The 17,001-nt window shown below is 37.0% G+C and overlaps 1 protein-coding gene across 1 annotated transcript; it reads left to right on the top strand.

Moving 5' to 3' along the window:
* Positions 1–2,489: 2,489 nt before the first annotated feature.
* On the top strand, positions 2,490–3,458 carry LOC104866676 (olfactory receptor 7G2-like). Its single transcript, XM_010630854.1, has one exon. The coding sequence runs from the start codon at positions 2,490–2,492 to the stop codon at positions 3,456–3,458; it is 969 nt and encodes a 322-aa protein (XP_010629156.1).
* Positions 3,459–17,001: the final 13,543 nt, after the last annotated feature.

Below are 17,001 nucleotides of genomic sequence, written 5' to 3'. Positions count from 1 at the left end.
CTTGAATCTGTTATAACAAAATTTAAGGATGTGCTTATCAAATTCAAAGCAAAATTATTTTTTACTACAAAAAGAGATGATAAAAAGCATTTAGAATTTTCTATGCCAATAATGTAGAACAAAAATTAAGGCTCTTAAGGCTCACCCTACATCAATGTTATATAAGGAAAGATACCCCTAAGTGTTGCATTTTTCTAGAATTTAGCTATTTGCAGTTACATACTTCATACTCACACATTTACGCTGTACTTTTTACATCTTAACATTGGAACCAGGTCTCCTGGTATCATGAAATGGAGAATCCATTTGTAAATAAAAAGTAATGCTGCATCCTATTAGGGAAGTGTTTTGTGTTTTTTCAGGCAAAGTCCCTGAGTGGAGATGAGCAGAAACAATGGAGACAATGGACGGGGCTTCCTGGGACTCAAGGTTCAGAAAATCACCCATCCTGAATGCTGCACCTCCATAGCCCAGGGCATTAAGGAGGTGTCCTTCTGGGATTAGAATCAGAGCAGAAAATATAGTCTAATGAGGACCTTAGGATATTGAGCACCCAAAGGGTATAAATCTGGAGGGTTAGCTCCTAGAAACAAAACAATACGTTCCTGCTCACACTTTTAGTCTGCTTTTTCCGAGGACAAAGCATCCATCTGCAGCATTCAGGTATGATGTTCACTGTCCTTCACCTTGAAGCCAAACAAGGAATATGGATTTTTATTTAATACCTTAGAAATGCGGACAGGAAATTCATGTAATTTCCTGTTGAAGGAAGAGGAGAGGACATGCACAAGCCTCACACAGTGAAATATATTAGATAAGATCCAGGTATACAGTAAACATTTAAATCTATAAAATTCCTTACAAGGAAACACAGATTGCCATTAATACCCCTCAAATTACTCCCTGTTTCTTTAAATAGAATGATTCCATTTTTAAGATTTTTGAAATTTTAAAATGTTTTGGTTTTGTTAGTTCCGGTTTGTGGTACCTAGTGCTTGCATTCACTGTGTGGAGTTGATGCATGTTGGTAACACATCTTACCTGGCAGGGGAGATTCCATGATCACATCGTAATTTTTATACACCCCTCCACATCAATCCCCCTTTGTGTATCTCTTGGTCACCTTCCCATATACAAAAGTGCTATCACCATGTTATCTGTTTTATTTTTCTCTTTAATTTGTTTATGCTTTTTGTTTCTTTTATAGGAAAAAGCGTATGACATTTGAGCTTGTGACACTGATTCCTTTCACTTATTATTGTGGTTTCAAGGTTCCCCAGAAAAAATTAAATACTAAAAAATGATGTTGAGGCTGTGAGGGGAAAAGGAACCCTTCTACACTGTTGATGAGAACGTAAACTAGCACAACCACTATGGAGATTTATCAAAATAAAAACAAAATGACAATAGAAATGCCATTCAAGTCAGCTGTTTTCCTTCTAGGTGTCTTCCCCAAAATGTTAAAGACATGTTACAGTCAGAAACGCTTATCCATATTTACAGCAGTGTAACTCATGACAGCTAAATTTTGGAAGTGACCTATATGTTCATCAGTGGATGAAATGATAAAGAAAATGTGGTGTTTTCCCAGTGTTCTTGTCACTTCCTGAAGCAATTCTAGAAATCTCTTTTATGTACATCTTTATAAGGTGTGATAAAAAGTACAGTGAATATTGCTGCCATATGCTATCCAATGCAAAGGCAGTGCTGTGGAAAAGACTGCCCTTTCAGGCCGGAGATTTAGTGATTCAGCGGTTCTGACAACTGCCTTGCAAGTTCAATGTCCCAAGTTTGAGCCCCAGTATTCCAAAAACAAAAATATGACTGTAGTGTGTCCATACACCTTTGTGCACCAGATCTGACACTGATCAACTTCTGACTCTTTCCTAAATCAAATGACCATGAAATATAAAATTTGGATTGCAAGATATTAAGGCAGCAATGACAGTGAAACTAACTATACTCATGAGACAGAACTCCCTGAACTGATTCAGTAAGTGATAAGAACAAAAGTGTGTTTGAGCCAAGGGGTAGTATTTTAAGGGTAACAACTGGCAACATATTGTTTATTGCAAAAAATGTTGAACATGTAAATTATTGACTGTGGTTTTTTTCACATCCCAGATGCTTGGACTGTATGTCATTAGGCTTTCATTGTACTCTTTAAAGGACAAGTCTTATTCAGAGATAAATCTGCCTCTTTTCAAATTCAATGGCTGTTACAAAATAATTTTCTATTTAGTTTTTTACTCAATCATGAGATGCAATGAGAGTTTTGTGAATGTAATATTTATGCCTGCCATAAACAAATCCTTCAGACAGGGAGACTTATTAGAGAAGGATTTTTCTCTTAGTAGTGGAAATAAAATTCCAAATAATAAGCTATCCACGAGATGGGATGTTAACACATTGTCCTGTTATACTGACTTTGTTGCTATTTATAATTTGTTATATTTTCACTGTTTCTTTTTAGGTCAGATCATCCACTCATGGAAGCTAGAAACCAATCAGCTGTCTCAGAATTCCTTCTCCTGGGACTGACAGATGATCCGGAGCTGCAGCCCCTCATCTTCAGCCTGTTCCTCTCCATATACCTGGTAACAGTGCTGGGGAACATGCTCATCATCCTGGCCGTCAGCTCTGATTCCCACCTCCACACCCCCATGTACTTCTTCCTCTCCCACCTGTCCCTTAATGACATCTGTTTAAGCACAACCACTGTCCCAAAGATGCTGGTGAACATCCAAACACAGGACCAGAGCATCACCTACACAGGCTGCCTTGCTCAGATCTGTTTAGTCTTGGTTTTTGGTGCTTTTGAAAGTTGTCTCCTTGCAGCAATGGCCTATGACCGCTATGTGGCCATCTGCCATCCACTTAGGCACATGGTCATCATAAGCACCCACATGTGTGTATTACTGACTCTCTCCTCCTTTTTCTTTAGCATCATGAATGGACTGCTACATAGTCTGATGATCCTAAGGCTGTCCTTCTGCACAGAGGTGCAAATCCCACACTTCTTTTGTGAATTTGCAACGCTCATCAGGTTCACGTGCTCTCACACTTTAATTAATAACATAGTAATATATGCTGCAGCTTGCATATTTGGTGGTGTTGCTGTGTTTGGAATCATGCTTTCTTATTTTCACATTGTATCATCAATCTTGAGAATGCCATCATCAGAAGGAAAGTATAAAGCCTTTTCTACCTGTGGCTCTCATCTCTCTGTTGTCACCTTGTTCTATGGGACAGGTTTGGGAGTGTACCTTAGTTCTTTATTAACTGACTCATCCAAAAAGGTTGCAGTGGCTTCAGTGATGTATAGTGTGGTCCCTCAAATGATGAATCCCTTCATCTACAGTCTGAGGAATGGGGATATGAAGAAAGCTTTGTGGAAACTTATTCATAGGATAACTTTCTGTCTGCAATGTGTCAGTAGCCAAAACCTGTGGGGGTAGTGTATTAACACTGTTAATGTTGAGTGAAAATTTTTCCAACTAAAATGATCAGCAAATACAATGGCAAGTGTGTTACATCACAGATTGAAACCTGACATAGCATTTTATTGTCTATAATATTTGCAAAATAATTTCAATTGTAAACATAATTTTTTATTGTATTCCATGAATAAGAGACTTTAGAGAGCATTTTGGATGTGCATGTTCTTAGTAAAGCAAAGTTGGAACAAGAGATGAGACAGGAATATATTTTAAAAATAACCCCCTGCTAATAATATGTTTGGGCCTTTAGAGCTATGTCCCAGTTATATTCCTCTTGGAAAGCAAAGCATTGGAGTTTTATGACTTGTGACATTAATAATTGAAACTAATTTAGAAAACTTTTTCCTCCTGAAGTAAAAATAGTATCTAGCATTGTTTGATTTTTTGATAAGTGACCTAATTAGAGACAATGATTAGAGATTATTGTGAAACTCACCAATGAAGATGTCTTTAATGCTAACAAGAAGAAAAAATGCCTTACCATTAATAAACTCAGACAACTAAGAGAATCGCTTTTCATTACAAGGACTTCTGAGGCAGCAAGTCTATGGGAAAACAGTTGAACTTCATTCAGTCTTCCGTGAGAGCTGTAGTCCAGATGTTTTTTTCATCTGGGTCACCAAGTGACTGCAGAAAATGCATGTTCCACGTGTCACACCCCTTCTTGAAGCCAGAGATAAAAAAACTGCATGTCCTACCCTAGGTTGCTTCATAAGCAACTATTCTTTGGGTCAACCAGACTCCATCTTTGTGGTGTATTAAATGGTGTGCTCAAGACACCTTCAGAAATTTTCCCACTGACTTAGGATTACTTTATGTGAAAAATAAATGAATGGTTCTGTTTGGGAAAGACAGATTTGCGCATGAAGGTTGTGTCCTGCAGTATCCGGTGAGACCCTCAGGTATCTTTAATAAGGCAATAAAAAGGAAAGTAAATGAAAAAGAGTGAGAGAGAAGATGTACTCAGACACACAGGAAAGCACTGTTATCAGGTTTGCTTGTTCTGATACATCCACTGATAACAAAGAAATTTATGTTGCAGCTTGCATTTTTGGTGCATTGCCTCTGTTTGGAATCATGTTTTCTTACACTCACACTATATCACGCATCCTGGAGTTGCCACCATCAGAAAGGAAATATAAGGCTGTTTCCACCTGTGGGGTCACTTGTCAGTCGTCACCTTGTTCTTTGGGACAGGTGTGGGTATCTGCTGAGAACCTCAGGTTTCTCTAACAAGGGAAAAAGGGTAGAAAATGCAGAGAGGAAGAAGAGTTATTCTCATATACACAGGAGGGAATGAACGCTGGCAGTGCAGTATTAGATTGAGATTATTTGTTCATTTTTGCTACATGTAAATTGTATTTTAGAAATCTCATCGATGTTCTCAATCCCCTATCTAATCCTATACAATTTTTAAAAATGTGCTTTTAGTTGACCCTATTAAATTTCAAATTTGGGCCCAGGACTTAGCTCAGTGATTCCATCACCTGCCTTGCAAGCACAAGGGCCCGAGTTTGATCCCCAGTACCAAAAAAAAAGGTAAATTTCAAATTTAACACATGAATTCTATGTGTTCTTCTTATTCCTATCATTGTGCTACAAATCAGCCCAGTGATTGTATTCATCTATTATAAAAACTCTACACTTTTGCATTATTATAACATCAAAGATAATGAACATTTCTTATGTTGATGAAATTTTGCTTACTATTTGTCTATTATTGTATATGAAGTTGTTTGAATATTGTCCTCCGTATTTTCTGAGGGAAATCAATGAAACTTTTATAACTGGAGGTACACAAATCTATTTTAATTTTTTTTTTCTGGTATCAGGGACCAAACTCAGGACCTTGTGTTTGCAAAGCAGGCATGGCTCCTCTGAGCTAAATCCCCAGTCCAAATCTGATTTGATTCTGAAAATCCTCTTTGTCTTGTTCAAGGATTTTAGTCTTCTCTTTTGCAATTGACATTAAAACATGTGAAATTCATTATTTCCTTTTTAAACTTTTTTCTCATTGAGTTAATTGGTATTTCTGAGGTATACAGTACAGTTACATTTATCATTCGAATCTTGTACCTTTACATGACATATCTTGGTTCTCATTTTCCCCCATAAACCCCCCTTCTCTTAACCCCTCAGCAGTCCCATGTTTACAAAGATTTGTTTCCTTTTTTTCCATATTTTTTTCTCCTTATTTCATTTCCCCTACCCTTCCCACTTCCCCTACACCTTTAGCCCTTTTCTTCCTGTTTCACATTGTCAATTGTGCAAATTGGATCTTATTCACATGTTCAGCTTTTCATGCCAGAGAAACTATTCAGTATTATTGCCTTTGATATGAGAAAATAATCTAGTGTTACTTTCATTTTTTAATATCTTTAAAAATTACACATTTATTCATTGTGAAGCCATTTTAGCAGTACTACATTCTGATAGTTAAGCTTAATTTTGTCAGGGTGATTGGCTTTAGAATCTAATAGAAGATTGTTGTAGTACATTTCTGATGTGGTTGCTTAAGCCATGGAGGTGTGACCTGTGTGTTTCACCTTGTCTTTACCCCTTCCTCTCTGACATGGTTCCCCTTTTTTGCTTCCCTCACACTATGAACTAATGAATTTTGTTCCACGTTGTTCTTCTGGCATAATTTTCCTGCTTTCCACCCAGTTTACCCTGGACAAATCCCTTTAAAATATGAGTCAAATTAAACCTCTCCTTTGATTTGTGACTGTCAGGCATTGTGTCAAGAAAAGGGGAATGTAATACATGTTTTGATGAGTCTGTGGATTCTCTTTCCAGAAAAACAGCCTAAAGTCACATCTCTTAGTGATTGTGCTATAGAAGTTGGCTAAAATAAAATTTGTTCTTACAGTACACAAGTCCAAACAGTTTTAAAATTTACACTTAGAAAGTACATTTCACAATCATTCAATTGCTTTCCCAATAATTTACAACTTTCCTCCAATGTGACAATATTTGTAGGTAGGATGTGTGGAGAATATCATGTTTCTATGGGGCTATGGGTATGGAGCCTGTGATGGGACCAGTCATTGGAGCCTCTTCCCACATCTGTGGATGACACAGCAAATAGGTGGCCATTGCAAATCTCAGGGATGGCTGACATCACAGTTTGAGTTTGTAGCATCTCAACCTTGGCTTTTGCCACCACATCTACAACTTTCAGAAATAAATATTTATTGCTTGACTTACTTAGTCTAGGATATTTTTAATGTAAGTCTCTGTTGACTGAGAATTCCATTCATCCATGAATGGAGATAAGAGCAATCAACAGGAAAGTTTAGTGAGAAATGTAGAGTTATGCTGTTATATCTTCAATAGCAATGTGAGGAAATATTGCTTCCAGCATTATTTATTGGTTTACTTATTCATTTACTCCAAAACAGTAAATAAAACACAGTATATTAGTACTATATTGTACAAGCTGAGAAAATATCAGTGAACATGCTGATGGAAATCATTATTCAAGGACTATTCACCCCTGTGTTAAGAAACAGGCAAGAAACAAATAAGCATAGATGTGATATTCATGTCCTGCCTCACCTGGGTCGCTGTCTGGTGGGGAGGTGGCATTGTGGCCCCAGCTACTAGGAATGCTGAGAACAGGCAGGCCTTTGTTGTGACACACTTTAGCAGACTGACCCAGCAGTAGAGAGACTCTGTGCTAAAGGTCACACCTCCTTCCCAAGGTCACAACAAATATTGATCAGACAAATTTTAAAAACTTGAGCCTCATAGCTGAGATCACTCTTTGGTCTGCTTTTCAGGTGCACAAATACTGTCAGATGCCTGTTTTGAGGCCAAGGAACCCAGGAATATTTAGCAGCTTTTTGTGCTACAAGCAGAAGTTCTGTAGCAATGCCTCAGCTTCTTTAAGGGTTTATGAATCAGGTCATCTTTCTGTTCACTCATTCCTGTTTGATAATCTGATATCTGGCCAGACAAGTGCAATGACTTTTAGTATTAAAACTGTGCCTTGATGTATCTGGAAATATTTCAATACAGTGATTAATATTAGTTCCAATCTCTTCCTAATCAGTGTAATAACGTGTTCTTCACTCAGAAGAGAATCAAATCAAACCTCAACTTTTGACTCCCACTCTCCACCTGGATATTACTAGAAGTTCTCAGATCTCTGAGATTTACTTGAAGGGACAAGTTTTCAATAAGGAGGGTGGGGTTCTATGGTGGATGTTCTGCAAATACAACAGCAAGTGGAACTGTCAGGTCTAAAATAGTGGGATGAGACCCACTCCACAATGGGTCCATGGGTAGTTCAAGTATACAATAAGAGTTGGGACTCACAAGACTGCTTAATCCCATCTACTTAAAATAATACCACTCATCACCCCAAGAGTTAATTTATAAATGGAAGAGGTCTTAATTCTGAACTAAGTGAAAAGGTTTCTCTTTGAAGAACTATTTTCTCTGTTGAAACAACATATTCAGCTATCTCTAGGAAAACATAGGTATATGAACCTTGCAACAAATGCAGGTGAACTTGAGGGGAGCCAGCACAGGTTGAAGCTTACTCATGGAATAATGAATGAGCTGAAGTATCTTCTATCTGAGAACACATCTTCTGAGTTTTGATTTATTCAAGGTATTTATCATATTTCAGCTAATCTGAGTAACAGTATTTTTATCTTATTTAAGTTAGAGGCATCCTAACTCGTGGAATTCAAACATTCCAGAATAATATCAAGTAACACAATAGAGCATTAAGGTAAAATTTACCCTTCAAAAAGATAAATGTCCTTGATGCTGTTGATGTTATGCATACAGCACAACTTTCAACCTCACAGTCCACCCCTACTGCAATCAGAGTTGATTGACAACAAAGCAATCTACTCTGTTCTCTGGAGAGTGACCTCAGATCAACAGATGCCTATTAGGACAATTGATTGTTGCCATCCCAGTGACAAAGCTCAGAATGTAATGGGGCTATAAAACAGAGGCCACAAGGGAATTATTTGGGGAATCCATACAGTTTCATGGTACATGTATTAGATGGAGTCTATTTCTTCTGTTCTAATGTTCTAATGAGATATCATTCCAAAATCAATAGACCAATAACCATTTGCTTATATTCTTCTATACTCTGACCAACAAATCACATTCAGAAGATCGAGTTTTCAAACCTCTCACTGCCAGAGAGGATCAGATCAGTTTGTCATCTAAGTGCAAATACCTTCCATCATTACAGCATGTAGTTAATAAGGTATAGGAAACTAGTTGGGTAAAGGTCTGTGATTTGTGAACCCAGTGTTCCTGTGCTTTGACTCTTTCCTGGAGTCCAAATTTAAAGCAGATGATGCAATTACAAAGTAGGTGATGATCACATTATTTTCCTCAAGGTTTTCTTCCACAAACTGTAGATAAAAAGGTTCATCACCCAGAAGAACACAGTGTATATAACTGAGGCAGCTGCAGTATTACTGGGGGACTCAGTCACTGTAGAGCTAATGTATACCTCAAATCCTGTCCCACACAACAAAAAAACAACATAGAAGAGCTCCACTGCTAGAAAAATCTTAATACTTTCTCCCAGCTGATTGTATTCTGATATTAGGGGAGACAATTTTATTGTAAAATAAATTATTCCAAAGAAGAAAATACTGCCTACTAAACTAGTCAGTAAAAATACCAACATGCTATTTTTTAGGGTATCAGAGCAGGTGAGTTTAATGAGTTCAACAAATTCACAGGAGACGGAGAGGGTTTTCAGGTCTGCAAAGAAGGAAGGCACAGCACCATCAAACTGTGCCGTAAGGCATCCCTAATGCTAATGAACAGGGACAATAGGAACAGCAAAACACAGAGACAAGGGCTCATGATGATTGTGTACCTAAGTGAACAGCAAATGGACATACAATGGTCATAAACCATGGTTGAAAGAGAGATTTCTAAAACAACAAAGACCAGGACAAAGCCCACTTGGGCAAGGCAGCTTGTTTAGCTGATGGCTTTGCTATGTCTCCAGATGTTAACCAGCATCTTGGGTGGGGGCCATAGAAGAGAACAGACAGATGGCAGTGAAGGAAAGGTTGGAAAGGAAGAGGTACTTAGGGGTTGGAGGTGGGAGTCAGAGATGCCAGTCAGGATAATGAGAAGATTCCCGAGCACCATGACCAGGTAGATAGAACTGGAAGACTTTGAAAGTGAGGAATTGTAGTTTTTGTTTGTCTGAGACACCCAGGAAGAAGAATTCTAATAAACATGTACAGTTCTCTGATTCCATTCTATTGAGAAGGTTGCTGAGATAAATAAATATTACATGAAAGAAATCAGATGCACAGATAGCCCTCTCACAAGAAAATTTGTATATCTATAAATAAAATGAAATAAATGACACTAATCTGTTTACCTTTAACTCTCTCTCTCTCTCTCTCTCTCTCTCTCTCATACTCTTTTTTTCCCCTCTTGCTGTTCTTTAGTCATTAAGTTTATTGGTACATTTTACGTATACAATACAGATACATTCATCATTAAGATTTTGTACCTTTACATGAAGTGTCTTGGTTCTTATTTTTTTCCCCATTCACCTCTTTTCTTTCTAATTTCTACTTTCCTACACTATTTACCAGATACTCAAAATTTAAATCACTTAATAACAACTATCTTCCCATATTATCTCTTAATACCTATGAAACACTGTATTAAAATGACACACATCTTTATCCATTCATCAATCAGTGGGCATTTGATCTATTTCCAGGATTTACTTATTAGAAATTGTGCTGCTGTAATCAGGGATGTGTGTTGGGAGCAATACTATATAATTTTGGAGAAAATCATTAAATAAATAAATTATAATTAGGCCTAGTTCTCCTGCCTACAGAACAACATTTCAAGACATACCTCCACGTTGGCCTCCGGTCACAGCTAAAAGTTCAATGGCCCAGTGATTCCATGATGCTTCAGTACAAGATTATACCTGCTGAATAAATCCTGGGAGGAACAAAATTTTCATCTACATAGTTCCTCATTATTCTAGGATTTTTACCACATCTGCCTCTTGAGTCATCTTTTACATTTGTTACTCTCCCAATGTACTGAACTCTGCCCTGAATCATCAGTTCCATTTTTTTCCTCCTGATGTACTGAATAAAAGTGTGGCAAGTTCAGGGCTTTTGCCTGTGCATTTGATTAGGCCCAAAATTTAAGCTCATTCTCTAAGTCTTATTTCTTCTATCTTTTTGGTCTAATAAATTAATTTTCCTTAAGCTTTCATGCATCTCAGGAGACTAGGACTTACTGCAGAAGTTCTAATAAGGTCTCCTTTCCCTGTTTCCTATAGGTGTGCATGTATTGCTGTGAAATGATGCTTTTAATTCTTTTGGAAAGATACCAAGAAGGAGAATTCTTAGGTCAAATGGAACCCCTAGTTTTAGTTTTTTGAGGAACCTCCACACTAATTCTCAGTTGTTGAACCTGTGTAGACTCCCAGTTACAGTTAAGAAGTGTTCCTTTGGCCCCACCTCCCCTTCAACATTTTTCATTGATCAATTTCTTGATAATATCCGTCCTTTCTGGGGATCAGGTGGAATCTCAACATTATTTTAATTTGCATCTCTCAAATGCACAGTGATTTTGAACATTTTTCATATATTTATTTGTGGTTGGTATTTCCTCATTTGGAACGTATGTATTCATTTTGATGTCGACTTTTGAACTGGGCCTTTAAATTTGGGCAGACTTCTTTTCATCCTTTATATATTCTTGATATTGGTTCTTTGTCTGAGAACAGCCATTATTCCCAATTTGTGGTTTGTCTCTTCACCCCATTGGTGTTTCTGTTGCTGTGCTAATGCTTATATCCCAGTTGTTGATTCTTTGCACAATTTCCTGTATTACTGGAGTTTGTTCATGAAATCTTTGCCTATAACTGTCTACTAGAAACTCCATTGCCCTCCAAAGACCTTTGCAGCATGGTGCAATTTTAAGGTCATAAAATAGCACAGATATGAAAAAAATAGTTTTATAAATCATTTCATGTATACAAAATATACAATGAAAAGTAAAGGCCCATGTATCTATCACTTAGCATTAAAATATATTGCATTGCCTATTCCTTTAGTATTGTTCACAAACATAAACATTATATTCCATATCCACAATATATGATCATTTTATACTTTCCTTCCCTCCACATGAACTAGACCATTTGATTTGAAATTCCATTATAACTTTGTGATTTTAATGCATCCTATGACTATTTTTTAAATCAATTTTCTTGGTTTGCATTTACAAGGGATTTTTAAAATTATTTTAAAAATAATAAGAATCACATCTTAACCTTTCCATATTTTTCATTTTGTCATTCACCTTACTTTATGGGAATTTATCACATTAATACTTATCATTTCCCTACTAATAAACATCATTAATGTGGAATATAAAATATTATGTATCATATATTATATGGTCATTTTATGAATATATAGAAACAAATGAATATATACATATAAAATGTATAACTGTAATTCAATTAATGTACTGTGTTAAAGACAAAGAACAGTTTTTTTATGAAAGGAAAGACAATTGAGTTGATCTTAAAGGTTATATGTATTATTATAGTGAATGATACATTGTTGTTTTAAGATAAGAACATCAATGACTAGATATCAACAATAGATATCAATAGGTGTGAACATAAATATGATGCTTAATCAGATAGACATCTAACAAATAATCTAGTTCTGCTCATTTTCATATTCTCACCTTATAGTCTGAACTCATAGTAAAGCACCTCTCACTAATAACAAAACATAAAACAGGAGGCTCACATTATCTTGGTGACAAGGGAGGTGATTTAAACATTCCTGGTCATAATGGAGAAATAGGAAAGTTCTATTCGTATGTAACAGGAAAAAACAGTGAAACCCCTGGCTCCTGAGAAGGGCTGATGTTGTCCACGACTTGGTCAGATGTGCTACTTCTGGAAGTGAGAAAGACTTTTGAGTGGATGGTCACAGGCTAACTATGACCTATTGTGATCCATAGGAGCTTCAATATCCAGAGTTCCTCATTAATCAATATATAATCTCTAGTCTCAAGTGATTAAAGAATCCTGCAAATTCTTAGGGAACAAGGCTGAGCAATAGGTTAACTGGCTTTGGTTGATTATTTCTCCCAGAGAGGCCAAGCAGATGCAGCTTTCCTTCCTCCACACTTTTGGCTCAAATTCTTTTCAAGTACCTCACACATCTGAACATGCCTTGGTTTTGTGGTTAAATTATACTGTTTATTAACTCTACCATAACAACAATGTAAGAAAGCTCTGGACCACATGTAATATTGTACATATAGTTTACACCCAGTAGTGAGTTAAAGCTGCCAGCCTATAAGTCTTATCATTCTCAAATTTATCTTGAATGATTTAATATTCAAGATTATTGAAATAAATTGTTAGCCACTATTTATTCCTGATTGAAATAAATAAAAAAGAAACTCCCCACATCAAAATAAAAGTAGGATTGCTTCTCAGCCTTTTGGCTATATAAAGTGTAGAAATAGGAGAATAAAGGTCACCTAGGAAAAGTCTTTGCTAATATCGCATTAGCCTGAAAGACTGATGGTTCTTCCTAAGATAAAGAAAAAAAATGAGCCTTAATCCTCCTTTTATTTCTAATTATACTGGAGGTTCTGGTAAATCATGGAAAAATATTCAAGCTGAAAGGTAGAATTTGTGACAGGTCATTCCAAAAGCCTTTGTGTGATAAAACACTGATGGAATGCAAAGACGATTATGTAGCACTAAAAAATTTGTTTTATAAGGATTCAGGATAAAGGCTAATGTAAATAAAACAACTGCATGTCCATCATAAAGTAAAAGACATTTTATTACTTATAAAAATCAGCTAAATGAAATGAATAAATAAGTCACACATGTGTAAATACCAAATAGTTTCTCTGGTGTGAATAAACTGTAACAGTACATAAGATCTTAATGAGATAACTGACAGTGTGAAATGGGAAGAAAAGGGCTAAAGATGTAGAGAAAGTGGGAAGGGTAGGGAAAAGGGAATAAGGAAAAATATGCAAAAAATGGAAATAAAGTATTTGTAAATGGAGGGGCGGGACAAGGAGAAAAAATGAGAATCAAGAACACCTGTCATGTAAAGGTACAAGATCCCAATAATGAATGTAGGGCTGGGGGTTTAGCTCAATGGTTCTGGTGCCTGCCTTGCAAGCACAAGGACCTAAATTCAATCCCCGGTACAGAAAAAACAAGCAAACCCATCTTTTGAGATGCAACCAATAATGAATGTAACTGTACTGTATACCTAAAATGAACAAATGAACTCAATAAAAGAAAAAAATCAGTACTGTACCAACTTTTTCCAATTTCACAGGCAAAGTATTAATATCCAGTCTTTTTACATTATAGACCATCAGTAGAAATTACATCTGATTGAGGGGCCAAGGTAAGATACACCAAAGTCACAGTGGTGATTGTGGTCCTGGAAGTGGTGAGAAGGATTGCAATGACAAGAAAAAGAAATATGAACCTCCTGTACCAACTATAGTGGGGAAGAAGAAGAAAAAAACAAAGGGACCAGATCCTGCCAGCAAACTACCCCTGGTGACAGCTCACACTCAGTGATGCTTAAAACTACATTGCTTCTGTTTCACCTCCATCATCATCATTATTTTATTTAACAGGATATTATTAAGTATCAACACTTTATCTACTCTGAAAGTACAATATTTAGATCCTATCCAACACAATAATCTACCATATAATTAATTTCTCAATACCTACCTCTCCTCTTGATGCAGTTGCTGTAGGGCTTGTGTGTGTGTGTGTGTGTGTGTGTGTGTGTGTGGGAGAGAGAGAGAGAGAGAGAGAGAGAGACAGAGACAGGGGAATGCAATGGTGTACAGCATGATCATGTTACATCCTTACCTTTTTATCCCTGCTCTCCTGGAATGCATAAGTTATTAAAGGAGGCCACATCCTAGAATACATTTCAGAAACAGTGGGCATTGAAATTTAAAAGCTGACTGTTGAAAACACATTGTCATTAATCTCTCAAAACACGCCTGCTTACATTGAACACGCTTATCCCATAATTCTTGCCACGTTCTGCAGCAGTTTTGGATAAGCATCTTTATTTTCACTGCTTGACTGCAACTTCTTCAAAATGTTTACCTTTCTTGACATTTTGAGTTTGAGGAAAGGCCAGATGGAGCATTTTAGCTGATCCATTGAGCAGGTAGATAAGAACACACCATAATATTTTATAGCCTGCTGTTCCATTGGAAGGTTCTTGATAGCAGGGTTCACTGAATACTTCATCAAACCTCATAGAGACACAAAAGAAGACTTTCAGAACTAATTCAGAAAGTGACAAGAATGATAGGATAAGTGTTTGAAGAAATAAGAATTATTTTGAGAGAAATTAATGGCCAAAAGTCTTTTTCTATAATTAATTTAAAAAATTAACATTAGCCATACTTTTCAATCACACATTGTATATTGAAATGAATTATAGTTAGTGATACTGAAATGCAATGTTTATATTTACACAGGGCATAGGATTAATAAATGATCACATCCACCTTTTCAAGCAGTGCATGATAAATGTTTTAGAGTGCATCACCTCTGTATTATATCAGATGTGTGTAGGCTGTGATAATTTCTTGTGATGACGAACTAAATGCAGAGGACCTTACTATTGATCATGCCCAAGAAAGCTGTACAGAGATAAATCCTCAATTTTCCTGTATGTAGAGATGAGTTTGGCTGAAGCCTATGTGTTGAGGTCAGAGTAACTCACACCTGAATTCCATTGCCACAACTAAAACCTTGTGACTCGAAGGACATGGTTCTACTAACAATAATATGTCTTGTCTATTAGGTTCCTAACTTGAGAATGCTTTTTCTCTTCTTCTTTGAACCTTATTTACATTAATTTCCATAGAAACCACACATGCCCTTTACCCCAACTGAATATCAATAAAACCTAATGCCTGGAACAGTCCAACACCTATGTCAGCTGCACTGGCATTAGTCAACTTGGCCCCCACTTTCACTCTCTTCATTCGTCTCTTAGTTTATTTTTTTCAGACTTGCATCACACACTTGGCAGGTGAGCCCTAGAGACTTACTGCAGGAGTCTCTGCCAATTGGCACTCATCATGGGAGCTCCGACCACAAACAATTGCTTGCTCAGTGAGGCTATTCTGAACAGAAAGGGGAAAAAAAAAGAGAGAGAGAAAGAATCCACTGTGTAGTGCACCTCATATCAAGGTCACGGACAAGCACGAAGTCCCAGAAAAAAGAGGTACGTATCTCAGGTGTGAGAAAGTAGTAAATAAGGCCAGGGATTTAGCTCAGTGGTTTCACCACCTACCTTGCAGCTCATTGGGTGCCTGAGTTTGATCCCTGGTACAAAAAAGAAGAGAGAGCGAGAGAGAGAGAGAGAGAGAGAGAGAGAGAGAGAGAGAGAGAGAGAGAGAGAGGGAGGGAGGGGGAGAGAGAGAGAGTAGTACAGATAGTCAACTGGGACTAAAACATGCGGTAATCACTTTCATCCCAAGCTGGCTTGCAGTGTTGATATAAATGCTGCAAAAGATAATTAAATATAATTGTCATTTTTCCAAAGAACATCTTTATATATGGAAATTTGAGAGTGAGTCAAAAATAACATTCAGACAGCTCAACAAAAGAGAAAAGCTATCTTGCTTTAGATTTTCACTGAGACTGACTCTTTGGAGCTTTATTGACTCTATTTTGCAGCCCAAACAACTGAGCCTGGGAGCCACTCAAGCTTCTACTCTGCAGTAATCAGCTACTGGTGAAAACTGTTTAGTTTTGGTTTTAGAACAACTATTTTCCTGCTGTATGTCACACTGTGGACTTCTCTCTCTCAGAAAATGTGATTTTTACAGGCACACCCCTATGCTTAGCCTCTGGAGGAAGTTGAGATTCTTCCCCCTCCCTTTGAGTTGCTAAGATCACAGGGGTGGAAGAGGTGGGGCAAAAGCATGAGGAGAACTGCCTGGCTTTCAAGTGCACCTGAGGGAGTGGTTGGGTGCTGTGGTTTCTCTCAGAGAGGATGGAACAGGGGTTGCACTCAGATTGGAAATAACTAAAATGATAAAATAAATATTGGATTGAAAACAGTGAGGAAAGCACTAAGAGTGTAAAATAAATTAGCAAGAAAAACCACTTCTGGCTTTACGAGCCAGACCAGCACTATGTTATCAGTCTGATGCTGCCTGCAAAGGTCTGGAACCCAAAACATAGCCAGAGAAATTGCAATTCTGTTCTACTAGACATAGATTTTACAAGAGAATTACAATTACAAATTTTAGCTGACTAATACATGTAACTTTCTTTCAATTTAAGTTGAGGTTTAATTGGTGTGCCAAAAATATTTCTTGTGCACTGCAAATTCTAGAATTGTAATTACAGGGTTAACTTGCTCTTTTCTGTACTTTGTGGATGAAGAACTCAAATTCACTTGTTCTATTG

The sequence above is a fragment of the Fukomys damarensis genome, unplaced genomic scaffold, assembly GCF_012274545.1.
Source record: "Fukomys damarensis isolate Sample0158 unplaced genomic scaffold, DMR_v1.0_HiC HiC_scaffold_30, whole genome shotgun sequence".
NCBI classification, from domain to species: Eukaryota; Metazoa; Chordata; class Mammalia; order Rodentia; family Bathyergidae; genus Fukomys; species Fukomys damarensis.
Note: the sequence above shows the minus strand (reverse complement) of the source record. Positions and strands in the feature narration are given on the sequence as shown.

Bases quoted from the DNA above. Each gene is read 5' to 3' on its own strand.
- LOC104866676 (XM_010630854.1), top strand. From the start codon at position 2,490: ATGGAAGCTAGAAACCAATCAGCTGTCTCAGAATTCCTTCTCCTGGGA.